The sequence below is a fragment of the Brassica napus genome, chromosome C2, assembly GCF_020379485.1.
Source record: "Brassica napus cultivar Da-Ae chromosome C2, Da-Ae, whole genome shotgun sequence".
Lineage (NCBI taxonomy): Eukaryota > Viridiplantae > Streptophyta > Magnoliopsida > Brassicales > Brassicaceae > Brassica > Brassica napus.
In genome coordinates this window covers 8385013-8406657 of record NC_063445.1, presented here as the reverse complement: position 1 = coordinate 8406657, position 21645 = coordinate 8385013, and the positions used below count along the sequence as shown (strand labels likewise).

The 21645-nt window shown below is 38.7% G+C and overlaps 2 protein-coding genes and 1 non-coding gene across 5 annotated transcripts; 2 read left to right on the top strand and 1 right to left on the bottom strand.

Annotated features, from left to right (window-relative positions):
• The first annotated feature begins 2927 nt into the window (after positions 1–2927).
• LOC125582559 lies at positions 2928–3034 on the top strand. Its single transcript, XR_007320016.1, has one exon. It is a non-coding gene; the product is annotated as a small nucleolar RNA R71 (small nucleolar RNA).
• A 7504-nt stretch (positions 3035–10538) lies between these two features.
• Positions 10539–11367, top strand: LOC106374133. The gene is made up of 2 exons (XM_013814223.1): positions 10539–11060; positions 11152–11367. The coding sequence occupies exons 1-2, from the start codon at positions 10539–10541 to the stop codon at positions 11365–11367; spliced, it is 738 nt and encodes a 245-aa protein (XP_013669677.1).
• Positions 11368–18985: 7618 nt separating this feature from the next.
• Positions 18986–21410, bottom strand: BNAC02G11940D (pathogen-associated molecular patterns-induced protein A70). Of its 3 annotated transcripts, none has more exons than XM_022695942.2 (4): positions 20053–21410; positions 19867–19964; positions 19254–19344; positions 18986–19160 (listed from the first exon to the last, which is right to left on the bottom strand). In XM_022695942.2, exon 1 carries the CDS (start codon positions 21265–21267, stop codon positions 20134–20136), a length of 1134 nt encoding a protein of 377 aa, XP_022551663.1. In that variant the 5' UTR covers positions 21268–21410; the 3' UTR covers positions 18986–19160; positions 19254–19344; positions 19867–19964; positions 20053–20133. The 3 variants fall into 3 exon arrangements, with proteins under 3 accessions (XP_022551663.1, XP_048603071.1, XP_048603070.1); XM_048747114.1 differs by having other exon boundaries at positions 19867–19961; positions 20053–21290; XM_048747113.1 differs by lacking the exons at positions 18986–19160; positions 19254–19344 and having other exon boundaries at positions 19752–19961; positions 20053–21290.
• Between the last annotated feature and the right edge of the window lie 235 nt (positions 21411–21645).

Below are 21645 nucleotides of genomic sequence, written 5' to 3'. Positions count from 1 at the left end.
AGGCCTGACAGGTTGCTACGTCGCGATTGGAGAGTTGGCTTGAGCTCGGTCGCTACGTAGCACCCGAGCCGTGTGCTTGCTCGGTCGCTACGTAGCGACCAAGCTGTGTACTCGATTTGTTGCGCTTCCTTTTTCCGTGATTAACCTAGGGGTTTTCTGCGGTTTTTGCGAGAACAAGTTTTACCCTTCCGAAATATTTTCGGAAAACGTGTTTTGGTAAAATCCTTACGCATTGAGATTTCTTTTGTTCGGTAATGAGCCAAACTTATGGGGTTTGATAAGATTTATCGTTTCCCTTTATGTTTAAAAAGAGAAATCACGAGCTCGTTTCATTGCACTTCCTGTGGCGAAAAATCGCAGCAAGGTTTTCGATTTTCTCAAGAACTGTGGCATTTGCATAGGCGTTGGCCATAGGCGGAGTGGCGGCTGGAGTTTTCTTACCAGCGTTGTTGCGAACTGCGATTTTCTCTTTCGTATTTTCAGACATTGTTTTGATCAAGCGTTTTGCGGCTATGAGTTAGAGTAATCCGTACCTCCCCCCCCCCCTCCTTCTAGCGCCAAACTATGGGAACCGAAATTCGCACTGTCGATTTACGTTTAAATTAGGAAACTAGGAAAACCCTAATTTCCCAGAGGTCCTGGATCTCTGCGAGAGCCAACGGCAAGTGCCTAAATATATGCGGAAATCATGAAAAGATAACAAACGAGTTTAGAGAAAATAGTAGATCTTATTTCGAGTCCGCGTGAGAGCGTTGCGATCATTACAAGAGATCATAAAAGCTTTGGCCGCAAAGGCGGTCAGCGAGTTACCTAGTTCTAGCGGCCTAAAAGCTCAAACCTAGTTGACTAGCAGCTCGATAACAAAAGACGAACAAAATACAGAAAAAGTTTTTGATTGATTTCGGACTGAACCTTATGAAAGGCTGCCTACGTACCCCTTTCGAGGATCAAGCCGAACGTAGTTCAAGAGTGAACCAAGAGATCGAACTGCTTGTGCACGTTTGTCTGGTAATCGGGTGCCAGTCATGGAAACAGAGCATGTCGAGAATAATGCCTCAGAGTTTCTAAATGCCGAGGGTTCTGAGTCTAAAAAATCCTCTCTCGTGCCTCTCGCCAAAGACTCCTTATATACTCGCTCTTAGGTCGGTTTACGCTTTTTTCTCTTCTGCCCTTAAGCCGTCATAACTTAAAAATGGAGATATTCCGTTTTTCCCGATCTTTCTAATTATCTTCGAATACTTCATATTTATCCGTGGAAACTTGACATTTATCTTTCCTTGCGAACCAAGCACAAACCGTCCTACGGTTTATGGGCTTTTGGTTAAGAAATCGTAAGTGGGTTTCGAGTCACGTCTTAGGTCTCTTTGGGCCATTGTTTGACTCGAAACGTTTATTACGGCTTTTTTCGATAAAAACGAACTTTTCGCGGTTTTTTTCGTAAAGTTCGATTGATGACTTCAAATGACGAGAAACATGAAATGGGTTGGCTACGGTCTTCGGGAGATAGCATTAAAGAGTAGACGAGAATGCATGGATTCGTGTCGTATCGATTTTTAAGAAAGCATGGTCGCTACGTAGCGACCGAGCCGTGTACGTGCTCGGTCGCTACGTAGCGACGGAGCTTCGGGGAGAGCTCGGTCGCTACGTAGCGACCGAGCCGTGTACGTGCTCGGTCACTACGTAGCGACCGAGCTTCGGTGAGAGCGCGGTCGCTACATAGCAACCGAGCCGTGTACGTGCTCGGTCGCTACGTAGCGACCAAGCTTCGGGGAGAGCTCGGTCGCTAAGCCGTGTACGTGCTTGGTCGCTACGTAGCGACCAGCTTTTGCGCTGGTTCCTACGCGGCAACCTTGTTCGAGTCTTTCTCCGATTTTTCGTGAATGTGTTTTCTCCGCAAGATTCTTCGTAAAAATAAATCTTTTTCTAAAATTTATCTTTCGTAAAAACGTTCATGCCGATTTTTACGGACTTTCAGACATTGATTCCGTCGTGACCGATTTTGACCCCAACAAATCACCACTTCATCATCAATGTTGATAGCCACCTCCCCACCTTGCTTTTCACAATCCTTGGGGAGAATTCTTGGAGGTAACTCTCTACCACTCCGTAGGGTGATTGCTTTTATTGTTTCCTTGGGATTTTGCTCTGGCTTTCCACGTAATGCCCCTTGTTGGAGACTTGGATGAGAATTCATTGAAGCAAACTGGTTCTCCAAATGTCGGATCTTGTTGTTGAGCTCATTGTAGCTTCCATCAATCTTGGAGTGAATGTTCTTGAACTCATAACCCATTGTCTTCTCATTCTTTGCCCGAAAATCCAAAAGTTTCTTGAACATTGCATCCACACTTGTATCTGAAGCTGGAGCTTGGGAAGAACTTCCTTGAGCTTGAGTAGACTGATTGTTGTTATTGTTGAAACTAGGAGGGATGTTTTACCTAGGCTGATAGCTCCCTTGCTGAGTGTTTTGCTTCTGTTGGTATCCTCCTTGCTGGTTGTTAGAGTAGGACCTTTGCTGGTAGTTGTTGTACTGAAAGTTAGGCTCTTTCTTGTACCAAGAACCATTGTTGTTGATGAAGCACAGCTCTTCTTGGCCTCCCAAACCATCAACCTCATTGATCTTGGGAGGAAGCTCTTGAATAGGACCACCCACAAAGTTCATATGCTCTTTCTTAGCTTGGTTGGAAAGAAGCATGTCCATTTTCTCTTGCAAGGACTTAATCTCTTTCTTTGTTTGCTGATCATCTCTTCTGTTGACCCTATCATGCTCCTCACTGTAGGCCGGGTCACTCTTAGCCATGTTCTCTACCAGTTCCTCTGCCTCTTCCTCGGTTCTCCCCAAGAAGAAACCATTGCTGGCAGTGTCAAGCCTGTTTCTGCACTGTGGTAGAGCTCCTTTGTAGAAGGTGCTAAGCAAACTTTCCTTGCTGAAACCATGATGAGGGCATTGAGACCAATAGCCCTTGAACCTCTCCCATGCTTCACTGAATCTCTCTAGACCTTTCTGTTGAAACCCAGAGATTTCGTTCCTGATCTTAGCTGTTCTTGAAGTAGAGAAGAACTTGTCAAGGAAAACTCTCTTGCACTCATCCCAAGTAGTGACAGTGTCACTTGGAAGAGTCTTCTCCCATTGGTGTGCCTTGTCTCCCAAAGAGAAAGGGAACAGCTTCAACTTGAAAGCATCTTCAGAAACACCATTTGTCTTGGACAAGCCACAATACTTATCAAACTTGTACAAGTGATCAAAAGGGTCTTCAGCAGCAAGACCATGATACTTGTCGTTCTCTATGGTGTTGAGCAGCCCTGACTTGATCTCAAAGTTGTTGTTCTCCACTGGTGGTGCTCTGATTCCCAACCTATGACCATTAATGTGAGGTTGATCATAGGCTCCAATGGCGCGAGCTTGGCGCGGTTGATGTTGTGGCTTGCGCTGTGTTCGAAGGTGATCAGTTCCTGGATCAATGCCTCCTTGGGCATCACCATCTTGAGGCAGATTCTCCATATCAAACCCCAACCTTTGCAAGTGAGCTTGTTGCTCTACTTCTCTTCTCTGTCTTGCAATCTCCCTCTCAAGTGCTCTAATGTCTTCAACTCTTGGAACTAGGTTTGTTGGACCTCTGCTCCTTATGTTCATACACCTGAAATGCAAAGGGAGAAAAAAGAAAGAAAAGCAATAACACAATTAAACAAAAATTGACTTAGTCTCAAGCAAATGACTAAATCCCAATGTCACAATGAACTTAGAATTTGGCAACGGCACCAATTTGATGACAGGAGTTTCAAGGCTCCTAATCAAATGTTGTAGAATAAAGGATGTCAAACCAGTTCTAAGTGATTCTAAAGCAAATGGAATGCAAGACCATGCTTAATCTAAGTGTTATCAATTGGTGAGATAATTTTTGAACTAGAATGCTACTAAAATGCAATAAAGGACAACGCTTTATTTCTTATGAGATAAAAGAACTCATGGGCTAAAGGAATTGACCTTGGGTGATCAAGTTTCAATCTAAAGGTGTTAACTTTTAACCAATCTATCTACCTTAGACCTAGACATCATCCTAAACAAACTCTATCTCTAGATGAATGTTCATTTACTAAGATAACTCAAGCATCAAATCTCTTTGGTTGAATGTTATCTAAGTAATCATTAATCTCAAGTCTGCTAGCCAACTTAACACCTTTAAGAACAAATCTCTTTGGTAAATAATGTTAAAAGCTTAGGAGAGTTGGTTCAGGCATTTCATCAAACACCTTTCAGGTATGAAATGCCTAGAGCTCAACTTTAGAGAGGCCAACTCTAGAGTTGCATTAAAAGCACTCTACTAGCAAGGAACAAGATGGATCTATACTAAAACACCTTAGATCTAGCTTAATCACCATTAGTCTCCCTAACCCATGAATCCAAAGATGACTACTCACTACTCTTCATGATGAGCCCAAGAATCAATGATGATTTGGTGCTAATCATGATTAGTGATCCCAATAATCAAGCAATCACAAGAGAAAATGATCAAGATAAGATCTTTCACCTAAAGGTTCTTTGTGATTAGATAGAAAAACAAGATGATCCTCCAACATTAGGTTTAGAGAGTATTTATATGACTTCTAAAAACTAATGGGCTCAGTAAACAACCTGAAAAGCCCAAATTAAACATAAATTTTCGACCATAAGATAAGGCGCGGCGCGGGTACACTAGGTCGCTCCCGTAGGTCGCTCCACGTATTTTGCTTCATGTCTCCAAATCGCGTGCGGGCACGTGACGTCGCTCCCCCAGGTCGCTCTACATCTGTAGCGGGTTAATCACCTCGATGTGGTACGTCGTTCTGATATGCTTGCTTCTCGTCTTCAAACTGCGCGCGGGCATGGGACGTCGCTCCACCAGGTCGCTCCACATAGTGAAAGTTGTCGACAAGAGGCTGGGCTCGGAGCGGGTGATTCACCCCGATGCAAGAGGCCGCACTGTCTTTGTTTCACCTGGAGCGGGTGTCGTAGGTCGCTCCCGTAACCCGCTCTGGTGCTCTGCTCGCTCAAACAACACTTTCCACTCCCTTTTTGATCCCAAATGCTTCCAAGTACCTCTAAGAACTCCAATGGAAACTCCAAGACCTTATAAAGACTTATGCAATGCAAATAAAGGAGACTAAAATTCATGATCCCTAATCTAAATGATCAAAACATGCAAGAATAGAGAGTTAAAACAATGTAAATATGCAAGATATCAGAACCATATGTTCCTTTCGTGAACCTTGTAGAAGGAGAAAGAACAGGTAAACAAAAAGAACTTATTGATCAAAAACCAACCATAAAAATTGATGATAGTTACAAAAATAAACGAGGATATTTTAGGTCCGAAACAGGAAAGCTCGAAAAATATCAACAATTTAAACAAAAACTAGTAAAATATAATGACTTCTTGGATCTTGATTGTGTTAATCATCAAGAAGGGAAAATTAGATTACACACTTGGGTCTCTGAGCAAGAAATGCAGCTACAGTTAAACGAAACAATTCAAAAAATGAAAGCCGAAAATTATTTAAATCTCTTAATATATAACACAACCGAAATAGTATTACCTACCTTGCCGGAATGAAAAATGCTAATAAAATTCAACTACAAAATTTTAGAGATCATCAAGAAATTCTTGTCACTGTAGTAGAACAATTAAATACACAGTTTTTAGGCGGAATAAACCTACTAAGGAAAGAACAAACTAATGAAGACGAAGAACAGATAGCAAAAGTAAGACATATATTAAATAATATAGAAATATGCAATATGAGATACCTAGACGAATTTATATGTCAATACGAAAAGAATTATTATGAATTACCACACGATGATTATGTTAAATACATGGAAGTATTTGTACAAAAATTACCATCCCTGTTTAACATAACATTACCTAAATTATTTAAGGAAAATATAGATAAAAAAAATAGTATCTGATTCTTTTGGAGGAATGATACGAACGCTGAGAGAATACGTAAGAACCTTATGTATTCAAAGCCAAGAAATCAAAAGAGTAAAGAGAACGTTTGAATTCAATTGCGAAAACTATGAGGATATACCTCAGAAATTTGGTTGTGAAAGGCAAAGAAAATATAAAAAAACGAAAATATAAGAAATATCATAAATACGAAAATAAAAAGTTTAGATACAAGAATAAATACTTTAGACCAAGAAGGAAAAAACGGTATAAAAGAGAAAAGGGAAAGACTTATTATAAAGAAAGAGAAAAGAAAGTAATGAATAATGAAAAATGTTGTCCACAAGGCAAGAAAAATTGCAAATGTTGGTTATGCCATGAAATAGGCCACTATGCAAATGAATGTCCAAACAAAAAATCCTATAAAAAGGAAGTAAAATATCTTAATCAAATCAGTGCAATTGGACTAGTACCAATAGAATCATTAAACTCATTAGACAATGAATCATCATATTGTTATGAAATATTATCTTCATCAGAATCTGAAAGTGGATATAGTAGTTCAGATGAATCCGAATAGTACATTCATTCAAATACAAATAATGGATGATAAAAAACAAAAACTTTAGCATATATCGATACTGGTGCTACATTATGTATTGCACAAGAAAATACTATAGATAAATCATTATGGAAAAAGTTAAAGAAACCAATAACTATAAGAGTGGCTGATAAAAGCGAACATAAAAATAATTATGGAGCCTTTATAATTCAGATAAAAATAGCAGAAAAAATATTTATAGCACCAAGTATTTAAAACACGATACAGGAGTACCTTTTATAATAGGAAATAATTTCTTAAAATTATATAGACCTTTTTGTCAATATCTAAAACACATATCGTTAACGTGTCCAAAAATAGGAAAACAAAAGAAGGAAGTAACAAATATACCCATATATAACACTAAAAAAGAAAAACTAAAAATTCAACTGGTAAAGAAAATAGAATCAATGATAATTTATGAAAAGGTCATGAAAAAACTAGAAGAAGTATGTAGCGAAGATCCATTGGATATTAAAAACACAAACAATATGCTAATAGAAATTAAATTAAAAGACCCTAATAAAGAAATAAGAGTCAATTATAAAATGACTTATACCGAACAAGATGTAGAAGAATTCCAGGAAGAAACCCAAATACTATTAAAAAGGGATTAATTAGAGAAAGTTTTAGTCAACACTCTTCACCTGCTTTTTACGTTAATAATCATAACGAACAGAAAAGAGGTAAAAGCAACAATAGGTAATGCTCAAAACCTACCTAGAAAAGAATACTTAATTAAAAAATTAAGAGGAGCTAAGTATTTCTCAGCACTAGATGCAAAGTCAGGATATTGGCAAATCCGACTCCATGAGAATACTAAACCATTAACGGCTTTTACATGCCCACCTCAAAAACACTTTGAGTGGAATGTATTACCGTTTGGGTTAAACCAAGCTCCAGGAATATTTCAACAATTTATGGATAATAATTTAACCGGATACGAAGAATTCAGCTCAGTATATATATATGATATAATAATATTCACAAAAAATAACGAAAAAGATCATCTCGAAAAAGTATATAAAATACTTGAAAGATGTAAAGAAAAGGGTTAAGTACTAAGCCAAAAGAAAGCTCAAATACTTAAACAAAAAATAGAATTCTTAGGGTTAGAAATAAATAGCAACGGAACAATTATTGCACAAAAACATATACTTGAAAAAATAAATCAATTTCCTAACCATCTACAGGATAGAAAACAAATACAACGTTTTCTTGGAGATCTAAACTATTTAGCTGATCAAGGATTTTTTAAAAATCTTGCAAAACAAAGAAAATATTTACAACAAAAAATATCCGAAAAAAATCCTTGGAAATGGACCGAAGAAGATAGCGAGGTTGTTGTAAAACTAAAGGAAATGTGTAACAAATTACCCGAATTATATAATCCAAGTGATGATGATATACTCATCGTCTCTACTGACGCATGCATAACACATTGGGGAGCCACTTTAACAGCATTATGTGGCAAAAAATCAGAAACCATTGAAAGAATAAAAGAATTAATAACTCAAAAAACTTCCTTGAAACAAGAAAAACTAGTAAAGAAATCGAACAAGTTTCGTTTCAAGAGCTGAGAAAAACCTTTCTCTGAAAAGCTCTAACTGTTGAAGGTTTAAACCTTCTCAATAACAGTTTTTCACTTAACAAAAACTCACAAACACAAAATAAAAACACTCAAGAATCAAAGAGAAAGTTCAATCAAATCCGAGCGACTACTTCAACCAACAAAAGTTTCAACCATAAGCTCACTTCAGGTATGTCTGATAACAAAGAAACTCAGAACATATAGTACAAAACAACTTATTAGATTATATTAGTATTATTGATACGAATAATTTCTTTGAAAAAGATATATTAATCCAAGGAGCAAAAATCAAAAACCTTGAAAAGGAAGCAAAATAACATTAAAAGATGATCAAGATGTACATCGAAATAGATTATCATAAATATTAAAAAGAAAAATGTATTATACTTTGGAAAATTCATAAGAGAATTTTCCTTACCAATTGAATCAACTCGCGGTGAATCTACACTACCAGTAATTTCATCTGAAGCTATAAACGAAAAGATAAGTAAAATGAAACCAAGTCACCAAGAAAAGATATCGTATATACACATAGGAACAATCCAAATAATAGTAAGGTCAACATTCAAAAAGAACATCGATTCCCCAATAAGACTAGTAGTAACTGACAATAGAATTCAAGACGAGAATGATAAAATAATTGGAATAGTAGATAACAATTTAAAACATTCAGTTGTTAAATTTAACGTGGTCTGTCAATATGACATCCCACTAACAACAAAAAACCTTAACAATTCAATCGGAATTATCTACGATTTTCAAAGACATGATCTTATGGAAAACGAAGATCATCCGCTATCAATTACGTACGCTGTTGGATATGTTTTACCCTCGTCCGCACATAGTATTGAATTCGCAAACAAGAATAATATCTATCTAGAAAACCTGTTTAGAGAAACAACTACTATCAAGTTTGTACCAAAGAAAAATATAAGCGATCAAATAAATAAGACATATACTCTACAATTAAAATTTTTAGAACCCAATTCTAGTTCATCAAGAATAGCTAGAAGCAGGATCATCAACGAAAGAAAAAAGTCAATTAGTAGTTCGTATGAATTACAACAAATTAATCAAAAACTAAATAAGCTAGAACGAACTATAACAACACTAGATAATAAACTACGAAAAAGCAAAGTCAGAATTATAAGAAAAAGATGGAGAAAAAGGCCAAGAAAAAATTAAAATTATCACGTGATAACCGACTACACCACCCAGACATTGACATATAAGTGAATGATATAAATATAATGTTATTTGTATAGTGAGTGTTTCCTTTTCTCCAAATTGAAACTAAATTCAGAAAAACAATATTTCAACGTGAAATTATAAATTTTAACGTCAAATATAATTTTATTAATCAAGAATAATAAAATCAGCAAAACGTAATGTATTACTTTTTGTTGTCAAAGTACTTGTGAACTTTATAAGAGAGTTCTATAGCACTTTTACCAAAATTAATCTATAACACACATAGTTGCAAAACAAAATGGGCAAATCTCCAAAATAGCATTTTTCTAAGTTTATATCACAAAAATAGCACTCAAAAACTAAAATGATCAAAATAGCACATTTCTAAGTTTATCCTGTGTAAATTTTAATTTTTTTATTTTTCAAAATTTGAAATCTTATCCCCAAAACCTCATTTCTCAACTCTAAACCCTAAACCCTAAACTCTAAACCCTAAACCCTAAACTCTAAACCCTAAACCCTAAATCCTAAACCCCACCCTTTAACTCTAAACCCTAAGTTTGTGACTTTTGATAAAATATTAAGTTCTATTTTTGTGACTTTTGACCTTGAGTGCTAGTTTGGGAACAAAAACTTGATTTAGTGCTATTTTTGTCTTTTTCCTCCGACAAAATATAGAAACGATTTAAGCGTTTCAGTTAGATAGGAAATAAAAATATTTTAAGAAGATAGAAAACGAAATCGAATTAAAGTTTGAATTGTTTTGCTTAACAAACATAAAATGTAAACTAAAGAGATAGGAATGCGACACGCGGTGATTTTCTTTTTCTCCCTAAAGGAGTGATTTCCGGTGATCGGATTGCCTTATTTATCATATTATTTTTATTTTTCCCTCGCCGTGAGTGGACTATACTACCGGCTATTACCTACGGTACTTATTTGGAAATAAGACTTCATATTTCTTTTTCTACTATGTTCTTCCCATACTTGCTTCCCAAGAAAATCGCGACCCCATCAAATATTTCCTTTTTCTTTTAAGTGATTGATCTTATTTCCATCTATAATGATGTAACTTAAGATTTGTGTTCAATTCTGCGCTATCAAAGGTAAATTTTCTTTGACCTGCTCAGACTTGCTTCCAAAGGTTCTCGCCGATCTACATCTCCAGCCGCACCACCGTACTCCTCTGTCTACAGCCATGGCGGACCTTCTACACCAAAGCCTCTAATCGATGTCTATTGGTGATGACGAAGAACCGCTCACTTTACCGGATAGTCCTAGGTTCAGGGTTTTTGATGGAAACTATACTAGCCTACTGGGCCAGTTGCTGAATCCTGATTGCCAGTCTATGGCAAGGATGATTGATTATATGCCTACAGCGTGGCGTGTCTACGAGAGGGTCAGAGGCATTGCCCTATCGAGAGATAGATTTCAATTTATCTTCCAACGCGAGGAAAACCTCCAAACTGTGCTTAAAGACAGACCTTGGTCCTACAATCACTGGGCCATGGTCCTTGAAAGATGGGCTGCAGATTCACCTCCAGATTTCTTGCGTTATATGGAAATTTGGATCCGCATTAGACACATTCCAATGAAGTTCTTTACTGGTGATACTATGTACAAACTGGCATCAGAAGTCGGTCATGTGGAGGAGATAGCCTATGATCCCAAAGTCTCACACACAAAGGATTATATTCGTGCACTGATCACCTTCGATACTGAGAACTCAGCTAAAGCTTCTCGTAAGCTTACAGTGAGCAAAGATAAAAACAGTGACAATCGAGTTTGAGTATGAAAGGATCCATAAAAAATGTCACCATTGTCATCGTCTTACTCATGAGAAGTTTAAATGTCCTTTGTTGAGGAATGCTTCTAAACCGGCAATCCCGAGTATCTCTGCTTCTTCTGGTAAGGAAAAATCCTCATCAGAGACCGCTCCTAGCCTTGCGAAGAATGTTGTTGCGGAGGCTCCCCCTGGTTTTCTTCCTATGTTTCCGGAGCTCCCCCCTCAAGAGCAAAGAGCTGCTTTACTCTACGTATCTCACTCTGATGATACATAGAGGCAGGCGAGAATAATGAGAGTCAAACAGGCCATAGAGGATCAAGAGCAGTCTCACATGGCTACACTTACCAGATTCACCGCAGACCTTGATAAGGGTAAGGGTCATGTGTTCTCCTATCCCGACTCTGATCACTCAAGCCAAGCTCGCCAACGCTCTGGACCATCAGTATCGGTACCCTTGAGGAAAAACATGGCTGGTCAAGAAGGCTATTCTGATTCTGAAAGCTCTGGTACAGTACGCAGCTTAGAGCCAGCTATCACTACGGGTTTTCAGATTGGTGTGTCTTCTCAGACTCCATCTGCCGGTGATAGCAAGGTTGTTAAAGCTGTTCGCCGTAGGCCTCCTTGCTGGAAACGGAAAGCTCAGGCTGAGAAAGCTATCTCTAAAAGGAACTCGTCCTCCGAACTTGCACTTACACCTATGGAATCTGGTAGCAAGCGCAAGTCTGATACAGTTCATATGTCTCTATCCAAGAAAGTTTCGATTCCAACTTCCAATTCGGTGGCTTCCAGTTTGAAGCCACTGCCTCCCCAATTAGTGTATGGAGCTGGAACTGTCAAGGTGCAGGAAGCACTGAGACAGTTCAAACCATTCGGGAAGTGAGACGCAAACACTTTCCGGATATTATGTTTTTGATGGAAACGAAACAGAAGCTTGAGTACATGGTGGGTTTACAAAAAGAGTTGGGTTACGATAAGATTTTTACAGTTGAGCCTCTCGGTCTTAGTGGAGGCTTGGCTGTTCTCTGGAAGAATAATTATGATATTGAAATTCTTTCTGGAGATAAACGGATTATTGACATGAATGTGCAGTGTCGATCAGTAGTTTTCTTTCTTTCTTGTGTCTATGGTGACCCCGTCAGAGCAAGAAGACAAGATGTGTGGGATCGTTTGGTGGAAGTTGGAATGAGAAGAAATGAAGCTTGGCTACTTACTGGTGACTTCAATGAGTTAATGTCAAATGAAGAGAAATTGGGAGGCGCAGTGCGAGATGAATCTACATTCTGGGGCTTCCGAAATATGGCTCGTGACTGTAAGATCAGGGAATTACGTAGTTCTGGTAATGTTCTTTCTTGGGGGGGCTGGAGAGATGAGGTTTGGGTGCAGTGTCGCCTAGACAGATGTTTTGGGAATGATGAATGGTTCAACTTATTTCCCAGAGCTAGTGTTGAGTATGGAGGCATGTGGGCTTCGGATCACAGACACTTACTGATTGGGTTTGTGTTGGAGTTACGAGAACTGCAGGGGGCAGTTCTACTTGGAAAACAAATTGTTTTGAAGCAGCAATAATCAAAGGTTGGGGTGACAATGATAATCAAGCGTATCTCATGGATCGTATCTCGAGTTGCAGAAAGGAGATATCTAGATGGAAAAAATCTTCTGATCTCAATTCACATGAGAAAATCTTGAGACTCAAGGCAGCTTACGAACTGGAGGTATCAAAACGTAACCCTGGGCGTTTTGTTATGAAAAGGCTTAAAAGAGATCTCTCTGCTGCTTATATGGAAGGGGAACAATTTTGGAGACAAAAGTGCAGAGAAGAATGGCTTAAAGAAGGTGATAAAAACACTAAGTATTCTCATAATGTTGTGAAAAGGCATAAAGTGAGAAATAAGATTCTTATGCTGCTGGATGAATTGGGCAACGAGCATTTTTCTAAAGGTTCTAAGGGGGAGATTGCAGTAGAATATTTCAGAGATCTTTTTCTAAGCACGAACCCTGCTGATCTGGAATCTCTTTTTGTTGGCTTCCCAAGTCGTGTCACAGATGATATGAACGTAGGACTTACGGCTCCTGTCACTGTTGAGGAGATACGGAAAGCAGCAATGAGCGTCAATGGAGGAAGTGCCCCTGGGGAAGAAGGCCTGGCCGGTTCTTTCTATCACAAATATTGGCACGTTGTAGGACCGGCCATCACGAAGGAGATACTACTCTTCTTTGAATCTGCGATCATACCTACGGGTTGGAACCACATGCAACTGAGCCTCATCCCGAAGGTTACCAACCCTGTTCGGATGCAAGATATGAGACCAATCAGTCTGTGTACGGTTCAGTATAAGATTATCTCGAAGATTCTCTGTAACCGTCTGAAGGTAGTCCTACCAACCTTGGTGTCGGATACACAAGGAGATTTTGTCTCGGGTAGACTCATCTCTGATAACATTATCATTGCGCACGAGATGGTTCACTCACTACGGACGAACGATAGAGTTGCCGAAGATTTCATGGCCATAAAAACAGATATGTCCAAGGCTTATGATCGTGTTGAGTGGTGTTTCCTAGAGACACTATTGGAGAGGTTTGGCTTTGACAGAGTTTGGGTTCGGTGGATCATGGTGTGCGTTAGCTCTGTTTCCTACTCGGTGTTACTGAATGGAGCATCACACGGTTTTATCAAACCTGAGCGTGGTCTGCGTCAAGGTGATCCACTGTCTCCTTTCCTTTTCATCCTATGTGCGGAGGCCTTAGTGAATTGTTTGAACAACTCTGCTGCTTCAGGTCATCTACACAGCATTGGTATTGGTTCATCGGGTCCGTAAGTACATCACTTGCTGTTTGCAGACGATAGTCTGTTGATATGTAGAGCTTCTTCTGCGGAAGCTAAGGAGGTTATGTTATGTCTCGAGATGCATGGTGACGCGTCAGGGCAAAGATTAAATCTGGACAAGTCTTCCATCATTTTCGGATCTAAAGTTCCTATAGACCTGAGAGTTGAGCTCAAAACTATCTTGGGAATTGAGAAGGATGGAGGTGAGGGAACCTATCTCGGCTTACCAGAATGCTTTAGTGGGTCTAAGAGACAGCTTCTGAGCTTTATAAGGGGCAAGCTTCAAGGTCGCTTAAATGGATGGTTCTCGAAATCTCTCTCTCAAGGGGGCAAAGAGATACTATTAAAATCGATTTGCTTAGCACTGCCCATATATGCAATATCTTGCTTTCGTCTTCCTAAAGAGACCTGTGCTAGTCTCCGAAGCGCGATGATTGAGTTCTGGTGGAGTAGTGGAAACAACCGGAAAAAGATTGCATGGGTAGCATGGCAGAAGTTGTGTAGATCTAAGGATCAGGGAGGTCTGGGTTTTAAGGATCTTGAGAAGTTTAATCAATCTTTATTAGCTAAACAAGCGGCTAGGATCATGGATAACCCAAACTCGCTTGTAGCTCAAGTCTTAAAACATCGCTATTTTCGTAGTAGTACTTTTTTGGAAAGCTCGCGACCGTCGTTTGCTTGGCGCAGTTTGCTACATGGCAGAGAACTGTTGCAGCAGGGGTTGGTTACAAGGGTTGGCAATGGTACATCTACGAATGTGTGGTGGGACAAATGGATCATTGATTATGTTCCTCGTACTCCAGACTACAGACCTGAGTCCTTGGTTGATCTTACGGTAAAAGTTGATGATTTATTGGAACCCCAAATAGGTTCTTGGAATCGCGAGTTAGTCCTTCAAACATTCAGTCAGAAGGATGCAGACATTATATTCAAAATTAAGCCTCTTCTTTCTCGTTCAGACTCCGTTGTTTGGGGTTTCACTAAGAATAGAGTATACTCGTCTAAGAGCGGGCATGATCTGCTTGTGGCTTCAGAGGATTTGAAGTCTCCTCCTTTGGCTCCTACTCCTCCAGTGGAACAACAACTCTGGAAATCTATCTGGAAAGCCAAAACTACTCCTAAATTGCGACATTTTCTATGGCGTATACTCTCAGGTGCTTTGGCTGTTAAAGAGAGATTACGTTCGAGAGGCATCAACATTGATACGACATGCTCCTCATGTGGTAATGGCCGTGAAGATATCAACCACGTGCTCTTTCAATGTCGGTTTGCTCAAGATGTTTGGTCGCTCTCTGCGGTGCCTATGCCTCCATCAGGGTCTTGGTATAACTCGGTCTTTCTAAATCTCTATCATCTTATGAAATGTTGCAAGATGAATACGCTATCTCCAGATGCAAGACTCGTTTCTCCTTGGCTTTTATGGCATATATGGAAAGCAAGAAATGCCTTTTGCTTTGAGTACAAAAGACTGGACCCTGCTAATATCTTGGATAAAGCCATCATGGAAGCTCAGATTTGGCGAGAGCTGCAGGTTCCCCCACGATCAGAGACTCCTCTAGTTTCATGTCCCAAGGTCTGGACTAAGCCTCCTGACGATTGGATCAAATGCAATGTTGGGGCTTCATGGTTAAATTGTTCAGTTAACAATGGAGGTGCTTGGATCGTCCGTAACCCTACAGGTATGACTCTCCTTCATAGTAGAAGAGCTTTCTCCAATGTTTCAACCCCACTGGAAGCAGATCTTTGCTCTCTCTTATGGTCTATTGAGTCAATGCGGAGCTTACGATTGAATAAAGTCATCTTTGAGTCATCATCAGCTATCCTCAGAGATGCCTTCCTTAATCCATCTTTCGACTCTCCAACGTGGCCTATGGTATTGAATATTCTCCACACTCTCGATGGTTTTGGCGAATGGAGGGTGGAGCATGTGGTCCCGGAAAGTAATAAAGTTGCGTCCATGATCGCGTCAAGTGTTACTTAGGATCGCCACTACCAGTCTTATGTGGCTTCAGGAGGCCCCTCTTGGCTACGTAATCTTTTAGAGCAAAAAGCTAGGAGCCCTCGTCAATAAGCTAAAGTCTCCACTTTCTGTTTGGGAGATTTGTCCTGCTGTACCGCCTAATGGTGGTTTTTTTGTTTCTCTGTTATTGTTCTTTCCTATGTTCTCTCTTAATCTAGTTTATTATGATGTTGCTGTGTAAACTTTGTATTTTTCCTAAGGCTTGCCTCGGCTCGGGTTTTTCGGCTTTTGCCTTTGAATATGAAACTAAGCGTTAAAAAAAAAAAGAGATAAGAATGAATATGATGATTAATTAAGGAAGGTAGAGATCAATTTAATCATAGAAATGACAAAAAATCTTTTTCGAGCCACGAGTAAATTATAAAGGATTCCAACTCTTAATTCGTGGCCAAAAATGGTTGGGTAGGGTTTTGATTCGGATCACTTGATTTCTAAGCCCCAATTATTACGACGCCTTATCTTACCAGTTACGAATTTTTATTTGTTGAACCAATCTCAAGTCTATCTCTTAGTCAATGAAAAATATACAATTAACATATAACAAACAAAAGAAACAACGTAGATGTTTTTTTAGTTTGTCAACCAATGTACATGATTATTAGTCGTGACTCCTGACTAGTCATTTCTACTCAAATGTTTTTGGTTTTAATTCAACTCAAACGTCGCATTTATAGTTTCTTATTTATCTATTTAAATTTTTGTCTGGAGCCGTACTTGGATATGCTCGGCTTCAATATTACGTACCGCAATTGAATATACATGAATCGTTTAATGTTCTTTAAGCTCGAGCTTATAGAATAATAAACACCACAGAAATATCTTCCGTATTGTGTGGCGAAGAGGAATAATAATATGTAGTTTACTTATAGCAAATGGAGTATCAAATAACTATAACTCCCTAAGCATCATTTTAAATAGGTAAGTTGTGATCAAAACACTTTCATGTTATATTTCTTGAAACATAAATGTTGACAATGTGCATATACTAGCTTTATTAGAGCATGATTATTGGGAGGTTGTTAGGGTGGGGTTCTAAGCGGAATATAAGAACCCGTCACTTAATTTTTAATTAAAAAAACTAAGATCCGTCTCTTAAAACTTTTATTTAAGAACCGATTCTTAGCTTTTTTAGTTAAAAATTAAGAGTCTGGTTCTTATATTCCGCTAAGAACCCCACCTTAAAAACCCTCCAATAATCATACTCTTAGTAACCCGCGCACACAACATCGAAACAATAAAAAGAATAAGAAGTTCAAACCAGTGCTTTTTTTATTCAAACAAACATTGCATCACTTAAAAGAGTTTACACTCCAGAACTGGAACTAGCTAAAAAGCAAGAGCTGATTTTCCATAGAATCAGCCTCTTTCCATTGAAGTTCGAGATATGATATTAAAGGAAATAACATCAAATAAAGATATAAAGTGATTGATAAATAAAAGACATAAAGTGATAAATATCATGACATGATACCGAGCAGTTCATGTTGATTCTCTCCCTTCTTCAACAGCCTGATAAGAGATAAGGAGTCTGAAAGAACCGCTAAGGTCAGACGTTTGAATAGAGGGCAATAACTATCACAAGACTCTTGCGGACAGCTATGGCTTTTGCCAGCAGATAAAGGTTCTGTGAATTTTACACCAAAACAGGGCTCTGTGAATTTTACACCAAAACAGGGTTCTGTGAATTTAAAACACATTACAATAACGTGTAGATGGCATAAATCTAACAACGAATGAGTTACAATATCGGTCACAAATACTCTTCTTTCTTAACAGTGTGTTACAAAATAAAAATACCAAAAGAATATTCGCATGTTAGGAGAAACTATTAGAAAGTAACACATCAAACCTTTGAAAGATTTGTGAGCAGTATATTATATGTGGCAATTTTCTGTTTTAAATTAGGTTTTGAATGGAAGCTAAGCTCATTACTATCAGGGTATAAGTTTCCAGACTATCTTAAATGTTGTCCATCAGTGAATGTCCTACAAACTCCAGGCTTCAAATGTTTTGAATGTGAAAAGATGTATTTTAATATTTCACATTAGAATTTTGAGAGTAGACAATTCTTTATTTTTGAGGTAACTTCAGAATGTCAATTAGATCAGTTACTAATAAGAGATATTAGGACTCCTACCAAAAGACTTATGTCTATTTAGCGAAATGCCCAACTGCGATTAAAGGACCACTGTTCCCAAATGAGCTATTACCCTGCTACCCCTACTTCACAATGATGCACTAAACCGAATCTGCAAAATCTAATATTTGGATACGGAAAGATCTCAAAATCAATAGTTGTCTTTCTCTTTCATCTTTCCTTTGCAAGAATATTTTTCTTTCTCACATAGAAACGATTTGTTCTTGAAAATTGATGAAGTTTTTTTCTCTGTTGCAATTCTCTTTTGGATGTTACTGATAGAAATAGAGACAAAACATCATAGAACAGTCTCTGTTGATGACAACCACAACCTCGTACCAAGACTAGCTCAACAAAAGAGAGCCTTCTTGAAGACATCTCGCTTACTGGCCAATTTATGGATCATCATCAAAAACTATCAAGTGAGACCAAGAAGACATCATGCTTCTTACTATGCAACTTGGATCCAGGGACTACGACTTTGAGTCTTTTATATCTCAGGAAGAAGAAGATGAAAGAAAATTTTGGTAATGATGATGATGATAATTTGGCTGAGAAGGTGTTGGAGTTGGATCTAGGGAACACAACTTTGAGAACATATATTTAGCCGTCTAAATAATATTATATCAATTAGTCTTGTACATTAGATATGTATGATATTTAGTACACATAACTCAATTATATTAGCTGGCTATCATAACTTTTTTCCAGTCTAAATATTTTTTTTTACGGCTTCGAAACTTTTTTACCATCCAACCATTAATATTAACCGGCCAATTTTTAGAGTAGACTTCATTTAAAAATGTTAACTATTCAACCGATGTTCACAAACATATTTGTTTTGTATACATTTCCAGTCTAAATGTTTTTGTTTACGGCTTCGAAACTTCTTTACCATCCAACCATTAATATTAACCGGCCAACGTTTATAGTAGACTTCATTTAAAAATGTTAACCATTCAACCGATGTTCACAAACATATTTGTTTTGTATACATTTCCATACTTGTCCCGGAAAAGCTTCAATCTCATTTCTCGACTATGTTTCATAAGCTTTTCCAGTCTACATGTTTCTCGACTGCGTCTTCTGCAAACGAAGAAACCGGGCAAATGCGTTATATAGACGCCCACAGATTTTAGAAAGATATAAGAAATATAATATTAAGTATTTCCGTAATACAATTTTTTGTATGTATAGGAGGCAAATCTTTTCTTGGATTTGTTTCAGGATGCGCAGTATGCGTCAGAGATTTTGTGGAGAGAGATGAAGCCTGCAGAAAACAATAGCTGATCAGATACCAATGTAAAATTCCAAAATCGTAACCAAATCTTTAAACTACAGTACTAAATCAAACTAAATCTCTCCTGTCAGACACAACCCTAGTAAACCTAAACTCCTGAAGATGAATGGCCAAATTAGAGGGTTAGTTTCGTCTTTGTTACTGACTTAAGCGTGACAAGTTTCTTCTCTTTCTTATTCTCCTAATTTCGCTATCTCCCTATGTTTTACACCTAAATTGCTCTACTAGTAAAACTATAAAGATGATAAGATCTGAAATTTCATGGCACGAACAATTTGTTCAACATTAAAGTTTTATAATCTTAACTGGTTAGCAACTTAGCATCAATCGTGAATAAATTCAAAAGTTCAGTTACTCTATGCTAGCTCCCACTTACATGCCTTTAATGATCTCCTCTGTTGTTGTAATATTACTAGTATAAAAATCATACAAAATGAAATATATAAAACAAAAATTAAAAGGAAAAAGAGAGAAGAATCTAGGAAACGTTACTTCACAAGTGGTTGAACAATAGAACTTGGACGCAAAACAACGTCCCAGATCCAAAAATAACGCCACACTTCACTAAGCAGCTACGTTTTTATTGTCTGCTATTGAAACAAACAATAAATCATATAAATTACATTAATATCCTCAACATACAGGGGCACAATCGGTAATTCAGACACTATCCAGTACCATGTATCTCTCTGCGAATACGGCGGCGATGAGGTTTAACGAATACAATCTCCACCGAGGGGTAACCAACGTAATTTCGCATCAGTTCGCCTTGAGCATCTCCTTGTACCTCAGAATCGAATCGAGTCTCTGTAGCTTCAGCTGCTGCTTGAATTTGTTGATGAAGTCGGAAGCTTTCGCGTCGACGCCGTCTTCTCCGTCGCCGAACGACGTCGATCTCTCGACTCTCGTCGTATCCGGTCTTCTTCGCTCGACGGACTCCACACTCTCCGCCTCCTCGCTGTTTCCGGCGAAACCGAAACCGGACTTCTCGCTAGCTGATTTCGTCATCTTCCCCGCCGCTTTCTTCTTCTTCTTAACCGGTTTCTTGGGCTCCGATTTGCTCCTGACGGGCTTGTGATCTTCGTGGGTTATCGAATCCGGGTCAGGACTTTGATCGGAGTTGGTATCCGGGTCGGATCTGTAGAAAGAGGATAGCTTGATGGATTTGACCCGTTCTAAGATAGACGGAGCTCGAGTTAAACCGGGCGGGTTGATTTGATTATCGAACCGGGTTCCGGTTGGTTGGTCTTCCTCCGGAATCCTGAATTTTGATATATCAATCGGTTCAACCCGACCCATACGGGTCGGAACGTTTTCGAATCGGGTCGGTTCCGTGTGGGTTGCGGAGTCATTCTCCTCCGGGCTGTACTGCGGGAATTTGAAGTGTGACATGTTGATGGATCTGACCCGATCCAGGAGAGAAGGAGCACGTTGTAGCGGAGTCGGATTCGGATCCGGGTGAGTGTGAGAGTGGGGATCCGACCCGGTTACGTCGTGAGGGAACTTGAAGTATGATGACATGTTGATGGATTTAACACGGTCCAAAAGAGAAGGAGCGCGTTGTAGCGGAGCCGGATTCGGGTCAGGATACACGTGAAGATCCGACCCGATTACTTCGTGGTGGTTGGTCGTCGTCGAGAAAAGATCGGTTTCTGGGTGGGGAAATTTATAGAGATGGAAATTGATGGACTTGACTCGGTCGATAATCGACGGAGCTCTGGCTAAAGGAGACGGAGCATGACCCGACCCGAACCCATCGTGATGCTGGTGATGTTTCCTTGAACCTGATGACCCAATTCGAGAAGTGATGACGATGGTGCCGATCATAAGGTTGAGGAGAAGGAAGAGAGTCGTCGGAGTTAACCAGCTAGCCGCCGTCGATACTAACTCCATCTTTTTTCTTTCTTTCTATAAGTGTTTATGTTGTTGTCGGAAGAAGTGAACATACGGACTTATATTTATAATTGAATTATCTTTATTTTCTTTTTTGAGGTTTTGCGTTTATTTGTATTTTTTCAGATATGCAACTTTGTTACTGTTACTTTGGGTCGTTTTTAATGGCTTTTGTTTTAGAGAGTTCTGCAAAAAAACTCTCAATGTAGTTTTTTTTTTGCAAATTAATCCGCGAACTCAAAAACCCACGGATTAATCCTCTAAGTGCCAGTCAAACCGCAATATAACCCTCGGTCGTATTTATGTGTATTTGACTGTGTATAATTTTAACATTTTTTCAATACTAGGTCGTTTTGGCGCTAATTTTTTAATGAAAAA

Coding starts and splice junctions, on each gene's coding strand:
- LOC106374133 (XM_013814223.1), top strand. CDS start 10,539: ATGTCTATTGGTGATGACGAAGAACCGCTCACTTTACCGGATAGTCCT. Junction 11,061..11,151: donor AAGCTTCTCGTAAGCTTACA/GTGAGCAAAGAT, acceptor ACTCATGAGAAG/TTTAAATGTCCTTTGTTGAG.
- BNAC02G11940D (XM_022695942.2), bottom strand. CDS start 21,267: ATGGAGTTAGTATCGACGGCGGCTAGCTGGTTAACTCCGACGACTCTC.